Source organism: Aristolochia californica, unplaced genomic scaffold (assembly GCF_029961685.1).
Source record: "Aristolochia californica isolate CCGP_79_NKW_82.1479 unplaced genomic scaffold, dmAriCali1.0.hap1 SCAF_11, whole genome shotgun sequence".
NCBI lineage: Eukaryota > Viridiplantae > Streptophyta > Magnoliopsida > Piperales > Aristolochiaceae > Aristolochia > Aristolochia californica.
Genome location: NW_027181782.1, coordinates 3,213,289 through 3,232,694, shown reverse-complemented (window position 1 = coordinate 3,232,694; position 19,406 = coordinate 3,213,289). Strand labels below are relative to the sequence as shown.

The following is a 19,406-nucleotide window of genomic DNA, read 5'->3' as shown; positions in this document are numbered from 1 at the left end:
GCCAATGGCATTGCTGAAGCTCATACTCCGTTCCATTGATAGAAATCCATCCAGCTTCCCCAATCCATTCCAACTACAGTAATCAACCACATATTACTAAAAGATGTTAAATCATTTAATCCAACTGATTCTTAGCAGAAAGAGAAATTGAATCCCAGTAATTGTTCCCATTCCTCTTGTTAATTTTCAACTGTGGCATCAATTTAATATCCCCAGTTAAAAGAAAACTAAAGAAATTAAAACTAGAAAGGAATTGTCTCTCTCACCATGTTTGAACCAGGTTTGAGCTCTAACCTATATTTAAAACTATAAAAATAAATAAATAGAATATTATGATGAACTTAGTATTATTGAACCGCAAGTTATCACATACGAGTCCAAGAGTTTGTAATGGGGAGACTTGCAGAGCTAATATAGAATGACAAGGGCAGGAAAAATGGTGCCTGAGTATAATTTTAAAATCTGATGACGGAAGTTGCGTTTCAAGTCACAGTTTCGAATAGTCACAGTTGCGAATAGAATAAAAAAATCAAGCCGGTCATCTCTTACTTTATCAAACCCAATAAAATGTGAACAAGCAGCACAGAAGAAGGTTCCTGGCTTGTGTACGGTTCTGTCTGTGAAATCCATGGAGGCTGGGAAGATGGATCTCTCACGGCTCGGCTCGTTTGATCTTCTGTCACGGTAGAAACTTTAGTTCTACAAAAAATGGTAGCCCTGTGACAAGGTGGCGCGACGAAGTGACAGACAACAATGGCGACCCTGTGTTTTCTTGTTCGGTGGATGATGAAAAACAAACCGGCCTTCGTTAGACAGAAGCCTGTTTTTTGGTCTTAGCCGTGGAATGAAAATTTGTGACTCCAATCAGTATCTTATTTAAATTTTCCTGTGGCTAAAAGTTAAGGGGTGTTTCAGTCGAAGAGAAAACAACTATTTAGAACAAAAAGTCATCTTAAGTTAGATTAATCAACAAAAGAAAGGAAAAAAATAATTTAGTTTGATATAGGAAAATAAGAGTCTTATATATATTGAAGTGCCTTTCTATTTGTAGGAATTGGGGATTGGTTGGGACTTCTTCTGAGCTCTAGTTTTTTAATTGCAGATTTTATGGAGGGGACGATGTAGGGTTAGATATAAATAGAACTCTAAAACCACCACTAAAACTACAAAAAATGAATATAATTCATAGAAAAATAAGGGGAGATTTGACTTCCTTTCGTCACTATCTTGGTTTCGAAAGGTTTTGCTTACCTCTAGTTATGGTCAACGCTATAACGGCCGCAATTACTCTCTTAGCCAGCTCCTCTTCCCAATCTAGCTGAGATTGCGGGGGTAATGGTAGAGATTTTAAAATCATCACCTCTAGCTGAGAGAGAGAAAATCTGGGGGGGGCGCTTTTTGTCGGGCTCCTCAGCTTTGTAATTTGTTCCTCGGTTACAAAAAATTGATTGACGACGAAGAATGAAGAGATTGAGGAAGAAATCGAATAAAAATGAAAACTTACCTAAAGGGCCAAATTGTAGACCTCTTCTTTCTTTGTTTAGGCTTGGGAAAGATTCGACTGAGGGAAGTTCACATCGCCATCAGTGATTTCCTTCCAATTTTCATATGATTTTGCTGAGCCTTTCGAATCTCTTATTTGCTACTCTCCAATATTGAAGAACAAAAAAGTCGAAGAGAGGAAAGAAGGTTTATCGAAAATATTAGGGTTTGGGCCCAAAATTGCTCATTAAGTAACAAGCCGGCTTGCAAGTCGTTGAATCAAACCGTAGTTCACTCAAGCTCGACTCATTTACATAAACGAGCCCGAACCTCATCTAAACTCGGTCCGAGTTTGGGATTTTTTTAGCAGAGTTTGAGTTGTTCGCAAACCGGCTCGGTTCTATACCACCCCTAATTCCAAGCAAATTTTAATGCACTAGATCAGAAATGTGTATCTAGGGAAAACTTAGAGATTTTTTCATGAATATTATAGGTTTTTAAGATATGTTTAATTTGAGGATTTGTCACTCGCTCTCGAGGAAATTCGTAAAAAAATTCTAGCTTTTTTTATAGTTGTTATTAGTATAGTTTCAAAGGAAATGATAGAAATATCATATTTTGCATATAGTTGAGTTCATTTGAATTCCAACATGAGAATGTACGAGTTACAAGATGAACTTGATTTGCCCCCACATCATTTAAAGACTTAGCTTGAATTGGGCTCACTCAAATGATTTGAACAACCCCATCTCACTAGATCAAAACCATATGTCTTATTTTGGGTTGGTGCTTGGTCAAGAAAACCCGTGTTGAGTGAGTTGGCTCTAATATGGTTGATCTCTATACGAGAATAAGGGAGCTCATGAATTATAATGATGTCATATGAGAAAGTAATTGATAAGTTGCAATGTCACAAGTGTTGGCCCATGAGGGTTCTCAAGAGGGAGGCGAATTGAGAATTTTGAGTTAAAAACTAAATAGTGCATGTAATAAAAAATTGTGTTGTAAGGCAATTTCAATGTAAAGTAAACATGTGCACACCATAGGAGAAGAGAATTTTTGTGATCGATGTTCCCTATTAGTATTTACCGCCCAACAACCCTTGGGAAATTCTACTATTTTTAATAGCTCTAATAGTTGGAATTACATAAAGAGATTTTGGCTCTCTTTAAGCTACATGTAGCTCAATGAACCTTTTTTTACAAATACAATATCTCCAAGAGATTGGTTAGATTCTAGTTCTAGTTGACCCTTTCTATTTAGATTAAATTGGTTCTAGATGAACCTTTGTCATATGGAAAATAAAAGAAAGGAAAACTTACACCTAAAACTCGGAGAGTACATTCTCATTTAGAGATTCAAGCTTCCACTTCTTTTCAGCACAGAGTAAGGTGTTTAGGAGCTTATCTATGATGATATGTAAGGAATAGGTGGAGGAATGAGGCTTGAAAATGCAATTGGGTATTACTCTTTAACTCAAAGAGCACATTTGAGAAATATTGCAAGATTGAAAATAAAGGCATTAAGGATTTGCCAATAAATGTTTATTTTCTTCTTTAGGTGTGATTTGGTGACGTATTTATGGTGGGGGTATTTATAACTTCCCCAAGCCAAACTAGCCATTTTTTGTCAGTTTAAAAAAATTAGACTGGTGATTGATTGATCATTGTAAAGTAATTGATCATAACAACTTTTTTATGTCAGGATGTGACTTATTGATCAATGGATTTGTCAATTAATATGTTATTGGCCTTGAAAAGTTAAGTTGATCGATCATTACTAGGGGATGATCGATCAATGAACTTCCTATGATATTGTATGCTTTATATCCCTGACTAGCAAGATTTTGTTTGATCTACCAATCGGGTGGGATGATCGATCATTTCATACAATTTTTGCTTACTTGGACAACATTAATCGATCAATCCAAATGGGATGATTGATCATGTGTTATAACAAGATATCGCCATGTTCTAGATGATCGATCAATCGACTAAGGTTGATTGATCATTGGCAGTGGTTGATCAATCATTCCAGTGTCAATTCAACTAAATTGATATTTAAAGCATGAGAATGATTTAGTCTAAATGCTCTAACATGTTATAAAGGATATATATGATGTTCCTAAATATGTTTATGTGCAATGTATGTCCTAAAGCTCCATGTTCACCATGGTAAAGAAAAGAGTTATGAAAGGTCTCTTACATTTGTGATTGAGTTTTGACATATAACATTATCACTTAAACTGTAGTCTTACTGCTGACTTCTTCTTCATGGGTGCTTCTTCAAGAAACGTCCTTCAATGTTGCTTGAGGTCTTGAATATGCTTGATCATTTTGAGGCTTTAGACCTTGAGATGCATTGTCTCTTAAACGCAAAGTATCTAAAATACTTTAGTTTGCAAATTGTTAGTTCTATTAAGTTTTGTTATTATCAAAATCAATAAGGGAGTCTAACCTAAGGTCAAAAACAAGAAATAGAGGCCACATGCAACAATTTGGCTTGGAACTTGGGACATTGTTGAGAGAGTTGATGAAAGAACATTGTAAGAATATAAATGGGTCTACAAGACAAAGTACAAGTTAGATAGGTTAATAAAAAAAGAGATATTAAAAGCTTGATGGCCAAAACAATTACACTTTAGACAAAGTTGTGAATATGACATTGTCGAATATAAATAGGTCTGCAAGGTTCTTATGAAGAAGACATTGTCGAATATAAATAGGTCTGCAAAGTTTAAGTACATGTTAGATAGGTTAATAAAAGGATATAAAAATAGTTTGATGACCAAAATGTATAATCAGTACCATTGTTTGGATTCTAAAGAGACTTTTAAACCTATGGAAAAGATATTAACAATTAAGAAAACCTTTTTTTAAGCTTCGACAAAACTTCTGGGTTCTATTTAAGAAACGAATGCACTATTTGCCATAGTTTCATTAGTTGTTCTCCTAGTTGAAATTTTACATTGAAGGTCATCAATGATTTGTTCTAGAGGATGATTAGTCATGAACTTATATATATGGAACAACTAAAAGGATCCACAATATTGGGAGTTGAGTAACACTGGCTATATACTATAAGTAGCATAGTTACTCTTCCTTGACTCTAAGTTGTGCACTGTGATCATATTCGCCATCTCTAATACAGTAGTTGAACACTTTCTTCTTTACTAATAATAAAATTTATTGAAGTTTTTACAAAGGGATATTTAGAAAAATACAAAAAAAATATTTAGGAAAATACCGAAGTTTGAAATTTATTTGCAAGAATACCAGATTTCAAAGATTATTGCCATTCATCCCAAATATAAAAGAAGACAAGTTATTTCCATTCATCCCAAATAGAAAGGAAGATCATTCTATCATGTACCTTTTTGTTGGCTTTTTTTGGTCATTTGATGGTTTGTTTTTTCTAGGTGTTTACAATTTATTTAGACATTTTCTCTTATGTTGCAGCCTTTTCCAAATAAAAAAAATTCCATTGACCAACTCTAGAAGGTCTCCCTAACAAGTATGTTGATTTTACTAATTGAATCTCAGTTGTTTCCCCTCTATTGGAAAATTGGCTCAAACCCACACGACCAAGGAAGGCCTACATGTCCATGTGAGTTAAAAGATGGGCTCAAGCCCACAAGGCCAAGGAAGGCCCACATGTCCAAAAGAGATGGCATCATGGTAAATAAGAAGACTTCTCGTAAAGATGGTACAAAGATGTATTTAGTCAAGGAGGAACATGTCTATTTATGTTATGATCGCTTGTTTTGCTTCATTTTTTAAGGTGACCATTGTTAACTCCAATGAGAATATCTTTTTACATATGGATCATATTGATATTAATGTTATTCCTTCAAAGACTAGAGTTCAATACCTTTCATTCAAGTATATTTTTTCTTCAGAAATATAGTTTCTTTGAGAGAAAGAATCTGATAGAGTTCAGACTCTACAATCTAGTTGAACTGAATACTCTTTCTTCTTTAGTTAACATGACCATTCACTCTTCCTAATTTGATATCTCCCTCTAGAAATTTCAGATTGAGTATTGGTTTTGTAGGTTACAACATAAAATTATGTATAATTCTTTTGACATATAATTTTTTGTATATAGTTTCATTCTTGATGGCATAAAATACCTAAAAAATTGAAGTTTTCTACTACTACTCGAACCTCTCTGACTTTTGTTGTTTCACATATTAGTTTCTTTTTATAAAAAACTCCGATTGTTAAAAATATTTTTGAGTTGGAAGGTAGTCTCAAAGACCTTTCAGTCAATATATAATTTAAAATATGAAAAGTTTAACATGGATGTGCAAATGCCAAGGAAACAATGAGTATTGGGACAAGAAAGGAAGAAAAATGTGGATATGAACCTATACTACTTGAGATGATAAATCATAACAGGATCGCATTATTTCCGTGAATTGATCGAGTCAACTCACATAACCTATTCTGATACCATACTAATTCTTTTAAAAAGGGAAATACTTCACTTATTGTAATTTGAGTACTGCAAACCTTTATTTATAATAGAGGAAACAAGTGAAATCCGATTATAGTTAAACTATCCTTGTCCTAGTTACACCCAAAGTCTAACACTTAATGATAAGTCTTAGAATAATTAAAAAACTGAACATAAATAGAAGAATAATATATCTAAAACAATTTTTAACTGAAGCACTTCTTTAAGACTTTCTCTCATGAGACTCCTGTAAGATTCTGCCATATTAATTGTTGCTCTATGAGACTTCTTTTTATTAGAGTCATGTAAGACTCTTCCATTCATACTCTTCAACACGGATACTTTTCCACATGGTTGGCTGGAAAGGTAATTTTCTCTTCCAATAGGTATCAAGCTTGAAATTGGGTTTGTGATCCTTTTTTTTTCCAATTAGGAGAAAGACTACAAAAGCTATGATTCGCTTCATGTCTGAAATTGGATTGACGCTCTTTCAAGATCTGTGTCGAACACAAAAAATAGTCTCAATTACTTTTTGCCAAATTAAGATGGAAGATTAGTGTCCCCAAACAAATTTTAAAACAAGCACAAGACTGTTTAAGGTTTTGGATTAGGGGTTGGCAAAAGTAGTTCTAAATGTTAAAATATGTATGCCAATCTTATCCTTGAGGAACTGCTAAGTATGTTACATCTCATTAATAACACTTGTAGACTAAGAGAGTGAGGGAGGGACGTTGTTGTAATTTTGGGAGGTAGAGTTATAAAAAAAAAAGGGAGAAGTTGAGATGTTTCATGGAGCTTCGAGAGAAAGGGGAAAACAAGAGAGAGAGAATGGAAGGCAGAGGAGGAGAAGACAAGATGAAGAAGAAAAAAGAGGTAAGCCCGAGAGCTGAGTCGTCTCCCTTCCTACCCTCATAGGCCCCTTCTGATTTTTCGTTTTCTTCGTTGTTCTCCTTTAACTTTTCCTTGGGATTAGATGGAGTTCGTTTCGATAAACATAGAGCTTTGATTTTAGTATTATGGGAGGATTTTAGCATGCACTTTTGTTTTGAATACATGGGTATAGTTTTCTCTATTTTAGTAGCTTTTAGAAGTAGTTTCATTTAGGTGTTATGATTGAATAGGTGGCTGTAATTTCATTTTGTTTCATTTTTTTCTGTTGTTAGTGAATATTGTCTGGGGATTTGTTCTTGTAATCTACTTTTTATTTTTCATTGTTTGGAGGGGTTAGTGCATTTTTAAAGTGAAAGTGAATTATTTTTTCATGTTAGTGTGATTAATGGAAAATACATTGTAAATACTTTCTTGTGTTAATGTGCACAATGGAAAATATAGTAAAAAGTGGAAAATAAAGTTATTACTAAAATACTATGAAGAATTTAACTTTATCAAGATATTTTAATTCAAGTTAAATAATTTAAAATTTAAAATAAAATATTAATTAAATTAAATATTAAAATAATATACCTAAACAAACATGATTACTTTTATAATGTCCAGACACTTAATCAAATTCTTAATGTTACAATATCTAAATTATCACTCTTAAATTAGTAGTTTAATATACTATTTTTATGAATAAATTTACAGAATAATTAAACAGGACATTTGATTAATAAAATAAGATAAATTTTTGTTTAATACAAATTAAAAAAATAATAAAAAAATAAAACTTAATAATTAATTTAGTTAATTTAAAAAAAATACTTAAAAAAATGTTTATTTTTATAATGTTTAGATACTTGATGAAGTTCTTACTTTTACAATATATCGATTATCACTCTTAAAATAATTAAAAGTAAAATAAAATTATTAATTTAGTTAAACATAAAAAATAAAAATAAAATACCTAAACAAAGATGTTTACTTCTATAATTTTTGGGTGCTTGATAGAATCTTTACTTTTACAATATCTACATTATCACTCTTGAATTAGTTATTAAATATATTATTGAAAGTCATAAATTTATATAAATAAATAAATAGGATATTTAGTATAAAAACAATTTGATAGACGGTAATTTATGTTGATAAAATATTTTATTTATAAAAATACTTAATCATGAATTGATAGATTTGTAAAAGTGCACAATTCACAATATAAAAGTAAATGTTTAAACAACAACATGTTTAAATATTTAATATAAAAAAATCTATCCATAATCATGTAACAAGAGTACAACACAACTACAACATAGTTTAAATATTTAATATGAAAAACATCAAGTTAATACCTATAAAATATAACCTAAATGTTCGTATTCATTAAAATACAATAATCAATAACTAAGCCACATTTGAGTTGCCAACATATCTCGAAAATATGATACTCGTTCGGATTGTTCAACACGCTCCCTCCGATAGTCATCATTATCTACAAGATCATCACTATCTTCATCATCATCTATACCATCACCCTCATCATCTTCTCCATCAGACTTATCACTTAAATCATCCACTTCGTTTTCAAAGATATCTTTGTAATCCTTCTTGCGTATATAATTATGTAAAATACAACAAACAATTACAATTTTTACCTGCATATCAAAATTAAATGGAGGAGCACCTTTCAAGATTTCAAATCTAGCTTTTAAATCCCTAAAAGAACATTGAATAATTTTCCTCAAGGATGAGTGCCTTTGGTTGAACAATTCTCTATCATTTTTAGGAAAATTATCTCCACATTCTTGCAAATGATAATGAGTACCTCGATAGGGAGCCAAAAATTCAGGAAGATTTGCATAACCATCATCCACTAAATAATATTTACCTAAAATAGAAGATATATTCCACATGAATCAATTGAAAACATTAATAGATAAAAAATACTAAATAGAAAAATATTATTTACTTTCAGGTACACTAAGTTTATCTCATCTCATCAATGCTGACTTCAGTACATGTGAATCAGATGCTGATACCTCCCATCCAGTAAGTACATAAGTGAATTGCATATCAAATGTACATGCTACCATTACATTCTGTGAGAGAAAACCCTTTTTGTTCCAAAATCTTTCTTGTTGATCAAGCGGGATGTGAGCTTTGATATGAGTTCCATTAATAACCCCAATACAATCCTAAAATAAACAAATTGTTACCATCATACATGTTATATTAACATAAAATTATTCATCAAATAACTTTGTTGTTACCTTAAAGTAAGGATAATACAAGGGATTGTTCAAAAACTTCGAGTGAATATGTCTCGAAGGCCGTTTGATGTAATCAGAATGTATTTTGATAATAGCATCTAACACCTTATTAAAATATTTGTTGATGGTCTCATTCGATCTATCAAACACCTCTGATGTGACACTGTGTGATTGTTGTTGACGAACAATAAAGAGAAAATATGCAAGTTGTTCTTCTAATGAGATGGTCCTTGTATCTGATAAGAATCCTCTAGTCTTTAAAATCTTAGTTTATTTGAGAAAGACATTTGGATTCATCTTGTAAATTTTTCGAAATTTAACTGGTGATTCTTCTAATATATTTTTCAAATATAGTGGACCACCAATCCCATAAGAACGTTGAACAAGCTTGTTACAATGAAATAGATAATATCTTGCCATAGAGAACATAATTGTGGTAAAGACATATATAATGCCAATTTTTTCTTCGACTTACAAATTTTCCGTGAATACCTTCAAAGGTACAAATTTAATAATGAAAGGAAAGACACAAAAACAAATCACTATCTTAACTACTATTGTTTGAACCACAAAAACACAATTTGTATCAACAAAAAAACACAACTTATACCAACACATTCATATCGTTATTTGAAACACGACATGTATTAACACAAAAACACCTATATCAACATAAAAAAACCTGTACCAAAAGATTCATAATAATATTTGAAAAACAACTTGTATCACCGCAAAAAAACCTGTATCAATGCAAAAATAGATTCTAAACCAATACATTCATATTGTTATTTGAATCACAACCTGTATCAACGCAAAAAACTAAACACAAACACATCCCTATCTTCACCACAAACACGTCTATGTCTTAACCACAACCACATCCATATCTGCAACCACAACCACATGTATTCGTGCACAACCACAATTACCAACGTATATTTATCCACAAAAACACATATTAGGTATTCAAAAACATAATGAGATTAATAATAATTTCATTTGTCTTACAATGTTATAACTAATAAAAACATAATTAATGAAGAACAAATATCCCAAAGTCAATACCATCATAAAAAAAGTCAATACAATCATTCATCGAGGATTACAATTTACGGTAGTTAAAATAAAGTCAATCATGCCGCTCTTCCATTGTCATCCTAATGAAAATGTCTTTGTTATCTAAATTGGCCAACTACTAAGGAGTGCGATATGTCAATTCTCTCAGGAGGGGGAAAAAGAGGAGGGGGAAAAAGAGGAGGGGGAAAAAGAGGATGGGGGAGGAAGGAAGGGGAGTGGGGAGGCAGAGGAGGGGGGAGAAAGAGTTGGGAGGAAGGAAGAGGAGGGGGGAGAAAGAGGAGGGGAAGGAAGGAAGCAGAGTGGGAAGGAAGGAAGAGAAGGGAAAAAAAAGTGTGGGAGGAAGATTAAGGTTTAGAGAAAGGATTTAGGACTTATGGTTAGGGTTAGGGGTTAAGGTTTAGGGTTTTGGGTTTAGGGGTTAAAGTTTAGGCTTTAGGGGTTAAGGTTAGAGATAGGGTTAGGATTGGGTTTTAGGGTTAGGGGTTAAGGTTTAGGGTTTAGGGGTTAGGGATAGAGTTATGGTTAGGGTTAGGATTGAGTTTAAGATTAGGGTTTAGGGTTTAAGATTAGAGTTAAGGGTTTGGGTTTAGGGCCTGTGGCTTATAATTTAGGTTTAGGGTTTAGGGCTTAGGATTAGGTTAAGGGTTTTGGGATTAGGGTTTAGGGTTTAGGGTTTAGGGTTTAGTTTTCTAGGCTTAAGGGTTATGGTTTGGGGTTAGGCTCTAAATATAAAAAATGGAAATTTGAATTAAAAACAGAAATTAACTTCTATAGATTATCCATTAAATCATCCACTACAATAAAATCATCATTTAAATCACAGAAATAAAATACAACATTCAAAATAAACATTATTGAATAATCTGCTCAATTTATCAAAAAAATTATAACATTCAATGGCAAAGACCTTTATAAACTAAAATATAGAAAATTAATAAATGAAGAGATCAATTCAATTAAGTTTCAACTAAACTTAGTAATATCTTAGATTTAAATCAAAGTTCAATTTATCTATGATTGATATAAATCCCATTAATAGATATAAATAAATTAAAATGTAAATTACAGGAAAAATTAATAAAGTAATTAAACTCTAAATCACTACAAAAAATCAATGCTGTAATTAAATACAGAAATTAGAGTCAATTAATAGAAACCCTAAAAAAATAATTTTTTTATCTCATTGGGCACGCACTAACGATGTTAGTGAATTCGAAGGTTTTATACTGTTGACAGATATAATTTTTTTGTCTTGTTTCTTTCTCTTTGTCAATTACTCTTGGAAATAATTTTGGGTGATTAATCTCTTGTTTTTGGGCAATGATAAATCTAATTTTAGAAGCTTCTTGCAAGAAAGAAATCATGTTTTTTATTGGTCTAATGTTAATAGATCCTTGTAAGGAGGAAAAATGTTTACTTTTGGGTGAATAGGTAGGTGTTGGAGATAACATTTATTTGATGTTTGGATGGAATAGATATCTTTTGAGACTTGAAATAGTCTTGTTTGATATAAAGTTTTAAATTCATTTGGATCATTTTTGAATCATTTTATATTTTGAATCATTTGGAATGGTCAATTGTTTTTTTATCTCAAAACATATTGAGTTAAAGAACTATAATGAGTGATAGTTTTTCTTCATAGGTTCTTGGGCTTCTTGCCTTATCAACAAAATTTCTCCGTATTGTGATGAACCTTCTCAAGAAACTAGCAGAGGAAGGCTAGAAAACAACAAGTTCTGTTACTAGAAGAGACTAGAGAGTTAAACAATGTCAAGTTACCTTCTCAATTTGTACAAATATCCTTCTCTTTGGCACAATATGCTGAAAATAGTTCTTCTTGATGTCCTGTAGCCAACCTCCATGCTATACTAGTAAGAAACAAACTAATTAAGTACAAATTCTTCTGCAAAAATCCACTACTTTGGTCAATGGAATTGGGACTTTGAGAGAGAGAGAGCACAAACCCTTGAGCATCAGCCATGAGTTCCAATTCACTATCTAAACAATCTTTATTTATTCCTAGTTTTTCAAAAAGAATACCTGAAGATCACATAAAACAAGAGTTAGAAACCCAAAGTATAATAGAAAATCATATTATTTTCAAATATTAGACAGGGCCGACTTCTGAGATGTAAACATTTGTGTGAAATTCATGGAAATTTTACTTCTGAAGATATAGATTGCAGACTCAAATCCCCGACCAACCTTGCTAGTGAGAGAGTTATTCTTTATTCCTATATTCTACAGTCAAGGACACTCATTCATGATGCAAAAAATGAGAAAATCAACCTAAATTGCATAAAAGAAAGCAAAAAGGGGATAGTCAAAACACTAGTATATTGTCTGTTCCTCAGCTTATAATAGAATCGTCCCCATTGGAAGCCAAAATCCCCATTGAACCTTTGAGGGACCTCAACACGGGGAATGTGACTGGCTGGCTCCTAGTCTTTGATGATGGCGATGGAGTTGATGGTCGTCGGTGATAGAAGCGAAGTTTGATAGCGATAGCGACAACGATGGAGGTGAAGGTTGTTGGCAAAAATGGAAATGTTCAAAAACAGAGAAAAGAGCTCAGTGTCGATGAGTGGTGATGACAACGACATTGCTGCAAATTTGGCGAGGGTCGGGAAGGTTTGTTTGCTTTGGCTGGGGTACGACATGCCCATAGTGTGAGATATGGGGGAGAGAAAGTGCTCGTTGATGTCACCAACTGTGCGGTTGGCGATTTGACAAGAAATCAATGACTGGCGGGGCAATGAGGGATGCATCGTCGACGGGAAGTCTGGAGGACATTGACGGGAGGAAGTACGATCGTTGACAGAATTTCGGTGTTGGCAACAAGAAGAGGATATCTGGAAGATGAAGATGCAGGCTCGGAAAGGAGGCAACGAAGACGTGGGGCGATGGGAGAGGAGTCGGATGGACAAGGGGCAAGTAGATCTGCTTGTGGCTTCCGGTGCTCTAGTTGAAGACGAAGTGATGTAATTTGGGTACGACGAGATCGTTATTGCAGTTTGGATCAAAGGCGTCTCATGAGCATAGGAGAGAGGGAAGAGGAAGAGATGTTGGGGATGCAACTATTATTTAAAGACTTTATATTGCTTCACAATTAATATTTAAAGACTAGGTACTTATACCAAATTAAAAGAGTTTTTAGTTTATTAAAGTCTTGATTGGTTTAAAAATGTAAGGTTTAGTTGCTTATTTGGTTAAGGCATAATTAAGCCTCTTGATAGAAATATACTACAATAAAACTAAAAAATAAGATAATAAGCAAGTTTGTACAGTCTAGATAGATTGTTAATCCTATCAAACTCAAAATTTGGGGAACCGTGACATAAAGAGACCTAGCCAAACAATAAACTCCATACTCCAACAAATAAGAAAATCGACATCTACTAAGCATTGAGACAAGAACTCAACCCTTTGCCGATTTCCTAACTTGTCATCGCCCCTTGAAGTGACAAAAACTAAAATCAAGGAAGAAGGTCAGACTAATTAATTTTGGCTAGATGGATCCTTTATATAGTATCAAATTAGACTTGTACACACTTCAATTTTTTTAGAAGGCATATCACAAAGTGCTATTGTGGGTAATGGGTGTGTCATTGTTAATTTGAAGTTATGAAATAAACAAACATTGACAAGAGAGGTACTAGTAGAATTCAGGTAGTCAAACACTTGCAAAAACATAACTTGACCTACATGAGAGGACCATGCAAAGACCCATATGAAAGAATGGAACCCCTCAACTTTTCAAGAGGACCCCACACTCCCAATGTTGGTCAGAGACACCCGACAGCTGGGTATACCATGATAGAACATAGACTACAGATGAACCTTAAGCAAACAACTAACTAGGCTACCAAGTTTTACACGAATTCTACAAAGCTTCAATTGAGACTCTACCTGCACAATTCTGACTAACCTTCGACAAAACATTTAGAGTTCTTTGTAGATAACTTCAATTGAGACTTCTTTCCAACACAGTTGCAATGAATACTTTGCTTAAGAAAAAAGATGTCCAAGACTACTTAAGGATACTTAAGCGTTGATTGTTGGACTTTTTCTTCCAATCATCCAATTAGGTTAAGTGGGTTTTTTTTTTTTTGGCAAATTGAAAAGAGAAATATGAGAGCTACTTTAGCAACAAGTCTTGGCACAATAAAGAAACACAATATCCAACAAACTGCACTTAACCAAAACAAAGATAACTAAGGGATAGAAATAACAACAGGAAAAATTGACAAGCAATTGGAGCAAATGAATAAAATAGAGATAAAAACTGGAAAAAAAAATCTTGTCTTCTCTTTTCATGTCCTTTTTCTTTTCTATTCTTTTCATTCTCCATGTCTAATACCATGTGAAATTTTAGGAGAAGCAAATGAGAGAATGTGGGAGAAGAGATAGGGCTTGAGAAAATGTCCACATCAAATTATAAGAGGGAGGTTAAGGGCTCCATCTTCTCTCCAATTTATAACATAATGTAATGATAAAGAAACATTCACAACAATAAAAAAGACTTCTGCCAATGAACCTTTTCTCAGGCCAAAAGTCAAATTTTCATTTGGCTGAACCTTCTATCATAAAAAATTTTGCTGACTAATTTCCTTTGGAAGAGGGTTCTAGCAACGAATTTAAATTTTCCTTGGCATAACTGAGAAAATCAAAATTCGGTGGAAAAGACTTTTGTCAATGAAAAAATATTTTTAAAAAAATTTAACAATCTCATGTGAAATAAAATTTAGTTGGTAGAGGAGAGTTGATCATATGGGCATATGTTGAACCCCAACAACTTCTCAGCTGCTAATTCACCTTCTCAATCTCAAAACTTCAACTATCACAACTGCTCAACTTTTATACTTCAACCCCAACAACTTTGCAACTTTCATAACTCAACCTCAACAACTTTTTTCAATTAATTAAACATTAAAGATGGTCCTGGCTACCCAAGGTTTGACCAAATTTGGAAGGTTTACTTGCTTACGATATAACTCAACATAAATTGTCTTTCAAAAGGTATATTTTACAATCTATGTTCAAGCAAATGGTAGTCTAGTTCCTAAGTACCTACTCAAGAAATCAAAAGCTCAAGAAAGTCCTTTACGAATAGATTTGAAATATATGCAAAATGTAAAGATGGAATTGATTTTTCAAACAAGGAAAACATACCAATCAACTCAATGTAATGGTTGATTTTAAAATACAACCCAAGAAAAGTAATCTAAACTTGTAATTTCAATGAGTAATATTCACTAGTTCGATGTACTCTACCAAGAATAATTAATATTACTCAAAGTACATATTTTTATATACTTGGATTTGAAAACTTATCCTTAAATTTCAATATTTTGTGATACCCCATTCAAAATTTCCACCAAATAAGAATACTTGCATATATAAATTTATTTTAAATTAAAAGATCGAGCAAGTTTCATTCACTACAAAAAATCTGACTTCTGAAAGTGATTTTTTTTGCTAGTAAAAGTTCTAAATTTGTTGGCAAAACCTTCTACGAGTGAAAGTTCTGCTTGCAAATTTCATTGGTAGAGGGTTCTACCAAAAAAATCTCAAATTTGCTAACAAAGATTTCACCAATCAAAATTGAAAAATTCTTTGGGATAGATCTGTACCAATGAAATTTAAATAAAAATTACTTTTCATGTTGCCAACAAAATTTAAAATTCATTGGTAGAAATAGAACTTCTTTGGCTGAAATAAAATTTTCTACTAAATTTAAATTTTGCTAATGGAAATATCCTTTTGCATAAATCTATGCCATCAAATTTTAATTTTGTTGTCAGAAATTTTCTTATTGTAGAAATCTCTATCAGAGAATTTTAATTTCAATGGCATAAACTATAAATTTTCGAAAAATAATTTTATTAATTCCATGTTTAATGATTTATTAAAATAGATAAAATAAAAGAAACAAGGTATAACTAAACAATTATTTCATTAAATATAATTTTAATGAAATTATACAAAATTGTGTTACAAAATTAAAAACACAAATTATACAAAATTAATACATAACTAAGTTTATATGAGGAAGGATTCGGTGGTTGTTGGCTTTGAATCGGCATCTGTACCTCTAAGTTCTTCAATTTATTCTCTTGTTGTTCAGCACGGCAATTTACATTTCTCAAGTCTTCCAGAGTTTTAGATAGCTACTCTATAGTTGCCCGCAACCCCTCTTTAATTACCCACAACTTGTCCTCTATATGTGTTGGTGGCTGAGACAAAGATGGTCGGTCCATCCTTGGTAGAGGAGGTTGAGAAAATTTCAACCTCTTAATGTAGCCAGACCAAAATCCATGAACCCAATGCACAATGGCTCTCTCATCAACTAGTTCACTAGCCTCTTGTGCCACTCAAACCAATTGGGGTCTGCAACCAGTTCATCAACTCTGGAGCCCTTACTCGTGCCTCGTGATCACCTCGTGTGTAAGGATGTAGACGGAGCCAATGTGGATGGACACACCGATGACGGAGATGATGTGGATGTATCTATATACACAAAATATAAATTTAGCGTGGATGAAATATAATTTAACATAAATGACAAAGGGCTTAGTTGTCTGGGACAAGATCATCCCATAAGATAGTTGTACAAGCTCATTACAAGATGATGTGGCGTCACAGTACAAAACGACAAAGGGCTTAGTTTTTCTGACAAAGGGCTTAGTTTGTCTGACAAAACGTGATTTTAATGAGAAACGTTACGGTACAAAACGACAAGGCCTCGTTCAGTTCTTCTGCAAGTGTTTTGATTCTCGGCATGAAATGGTTGGCTGGTTTTGCTTTTTTTATTTCTGACCTAACTGCAATTTGAAAACGCGACCACCGAGAATTCATTGAACCACATTTTACACACCATTAACCTGACATTTTCTAGTATTTCTATATAAGCTCTCAAAAGTCCCTTCAATACTTGCTCAAGATTTGTAGAATCCAGCTTCTCTTGGGTTGCTCAAGATTTGTAGAATCCAGCTTCTCTTGTTGTAATCGCAAGTGCGTTTGGGTTGAAGCATGAGAAACCAAAGCTCCCATCTCCAGTTATTCGTGTTTCTGTTTCTGTTAGCCTTTGCTCGTCATTCAAGTTTAACAAGCGCACAAGAAATAGGTATGGGAGGAAAAGTTATACACAATCTGTTCTGCTGGTTCTATTCCATGTTTTAATGATCTGATGCAGTCGGTTTATTTGGTTTTCTTGTATTGGGCAGAGAATGAGGAAGAGTTTGATTACATTGAAGGGAGTGGAAGGGGACCTGAACACTGGGGAGAACTTCATGAAGAATGGAGTTTGTGTAAGAATGGGACGATGCAGTCCCCAATTGATTTGCTGTATGAGAGAGTTGAAGTTGTTCCCAGTTTAGGGAGATTGAAAAGGCTTTACAGGCCCTCAAATGCGACAATCAAGAATAGGGGCCATGATATAATGGTAAAAGATCTTGCCGCAGATGTTTCTTCATATTGTTATTGTTTTTTAGAACTATTCTTATAAAGTTTTGGTTTGAATGGGATAAATTGATGCAGTTGGAATGGGTAAATGGTGGAGGATCGCTCTATATCAACGGAACTGAGTTTGTGCTGAGACAGTGTCACTGGCACACACCTTCTGAGCACGTCATCGATGGCCAAAGGTAGTCTTTTCAGATCCATTAGAGGATCGGTGTGTTTGTCTTTGTTCAATGAAAATCCCCTTTTCCATGCTGATATATAAACTGGTTTTGATCGAGCTTCAGACTGGTTTCTCTATGGCAAAACACATCTAATAGTAAATGTTTTGGCAATCTTTAGGTTCGATCTTGAGATTCACATGGTTCATCAAAGGAGTGGCACCCAATTACCAAACGTGGCTGTGGTCGGAAAGCTGTATAAATTTGGTAAACCGGATCCATTTCTGTCTAAGGTCTCTCTCTCTCTCTCTCTCTCTCTCTCTCTCTCTTCTCTCGTTCATCTGTTCTGTATCTTCAAAACTTGTGTTTTTTTCTTCATCTATTATCAGCTGGAGATGAGTATAAGCTCCATCGTAGACAAAAAAGAGAAGGTGGTAGGGATGGTGGATCCCAGACACATCGGAGTGCCCAGCAAGAACTACTACAGATACATGGGCTCCCTCACAACCCCTCCCTGCACTGAAAATGTTGTTTGGACAGTCACAAAAGAGGTATTATCTCATCTTCACTATTCATCTCTCCTTCTTTATTCAGCAACGGAGTTTAAACTCGAAACTCATGCCTTCAGGTGGGGACTGTATCAAGAAAACAAGTGAAATTATTGAGGAAGGCCGTAGATGATGTAAGTCTCTTCCTCACTCAACAAGATCACACATATACAGGATGAGTTTGGATTTGCCAGTTAATATGGATAAAAAAGTTTTCTTTATTAATCAAGTGGAGAAGACGAGTAGATCTTCTTCTAAAGACTTGGTTTAAGGTCATTGTATATTCTTCGTGTGATTGAAGGCTAATCGATGAAAACTGGCAGATTTAAAGCCATTGAAAACTGCCTTTGATAAATTCTGTCTGATTTGGTTAATTTGTCTTAATAAGCTTGCTTTGTTGTATGCAGAATGCGGAAAATAACGCAAGACCACTGCAGGCAATCAATGGGCGCATGATTCAGTTCTATGGCCCGAAAATAGAAATGATGAACAGAGAAGAGGAATCGGAAGCGAGCATGTCCCTTTTATCTTAATGCCACTTGTTGCCACCACCTCGGAGTCTTTGGTGTTTTAATGGCATAAAAGGATAGAATAAACTTAGAGTGGGATGAATATGTTTATCAAGTTAATGAGTCAATCTGAAGTCCATGTGCTTTGAGTCTGCATCTTAATGTAGAGAAAAAAGGAAGGGTGATGGCTCCCTCCTCTCTGTGAGTTTCTTGACTCAGAGGAGAGGAGATCTGTTCATAAGGGCAGGGATTGACTAGTTTGTTAGCTTCTACTACTAATTTTAACTTCTTTTGGTTAATGTTTGTATGTGTATTTATGTTTTTAATTAGTATAAGTACAAACGGAATCTGATTGGGCATACCGGCCAAGACCCACAAAGGGATTTTTTAGTAGCTCATTAAGCTACACAAGCTTAGATTCACATAGGGATTTTAAGCTGCTCACTAAGGATTTTCAACACCACCGGCCTACACAAAGGTCTTATAGCTTAATAATAATTGATGCCACTTGTCAACTTCTACTCTTCGGCCAATCCTAGTTTCCAAATCCTATAGCAATCC

General features: G+C 33.7%; 2 protein-coding genes across 2 annotated transcripts; one reads left to right on the top strand and one right to left on the bottom strand.

Annotated features, from left to right (window-relative positions):
* Positions 1-8,216: 8,216 nt before the first annotated feature.
* Positions 8,217-12,427, bottom strand: LOC137944580 (uncharacterized). Its single transcript, XM_068790265.1, has 8 exons — positions 12,412-12,427; positions 12,131-12,206; positions 11,946-12,029; positions 9,700-9,751; positions 9,565-9,581; positions 9,090-9,339; positions 8,838-9,014; positions 8,217-8,474 (listed from the first exon to the last, which is right to left on the bottom strand). The coding sequence occupies exons 1-8, from the start codon at positions 12,425-12,427 to the stop codon at positions 8,217-8,219; spliced, it is 930 nt and encodes a 309-aa protein (XP_068646366.1).
* A 4,692-nt stretch (positions 12,428-17,119) lies between these two features.
* LOC137944230 (alpha carbonic anhydrase 7-like) lies at positions 17,120-19,206 on the top strand. Its single transcript, XM_068789839.1, has 7 exons — positions 17,120-17,292; positions 17,393-17,610; positions 17,706-17,812; positions 17,970-18,081; positions 18,178-18,339; positions 18,417-18,470; positions 18,744-19,206. Exons 1-7 carry the CDS (start codon positions 17,199-17,201, stop codon positions 18,867-18,869), a joined length of 873 nt encoding a protein of 290 aa, XP_068645940.1. The 5' UTR covers positions 17,120-17,198; the 3' UTR covers positions 18,870-19,206.
* Positions 19,207-19,406: the final 200 nt, after the last annotated feature.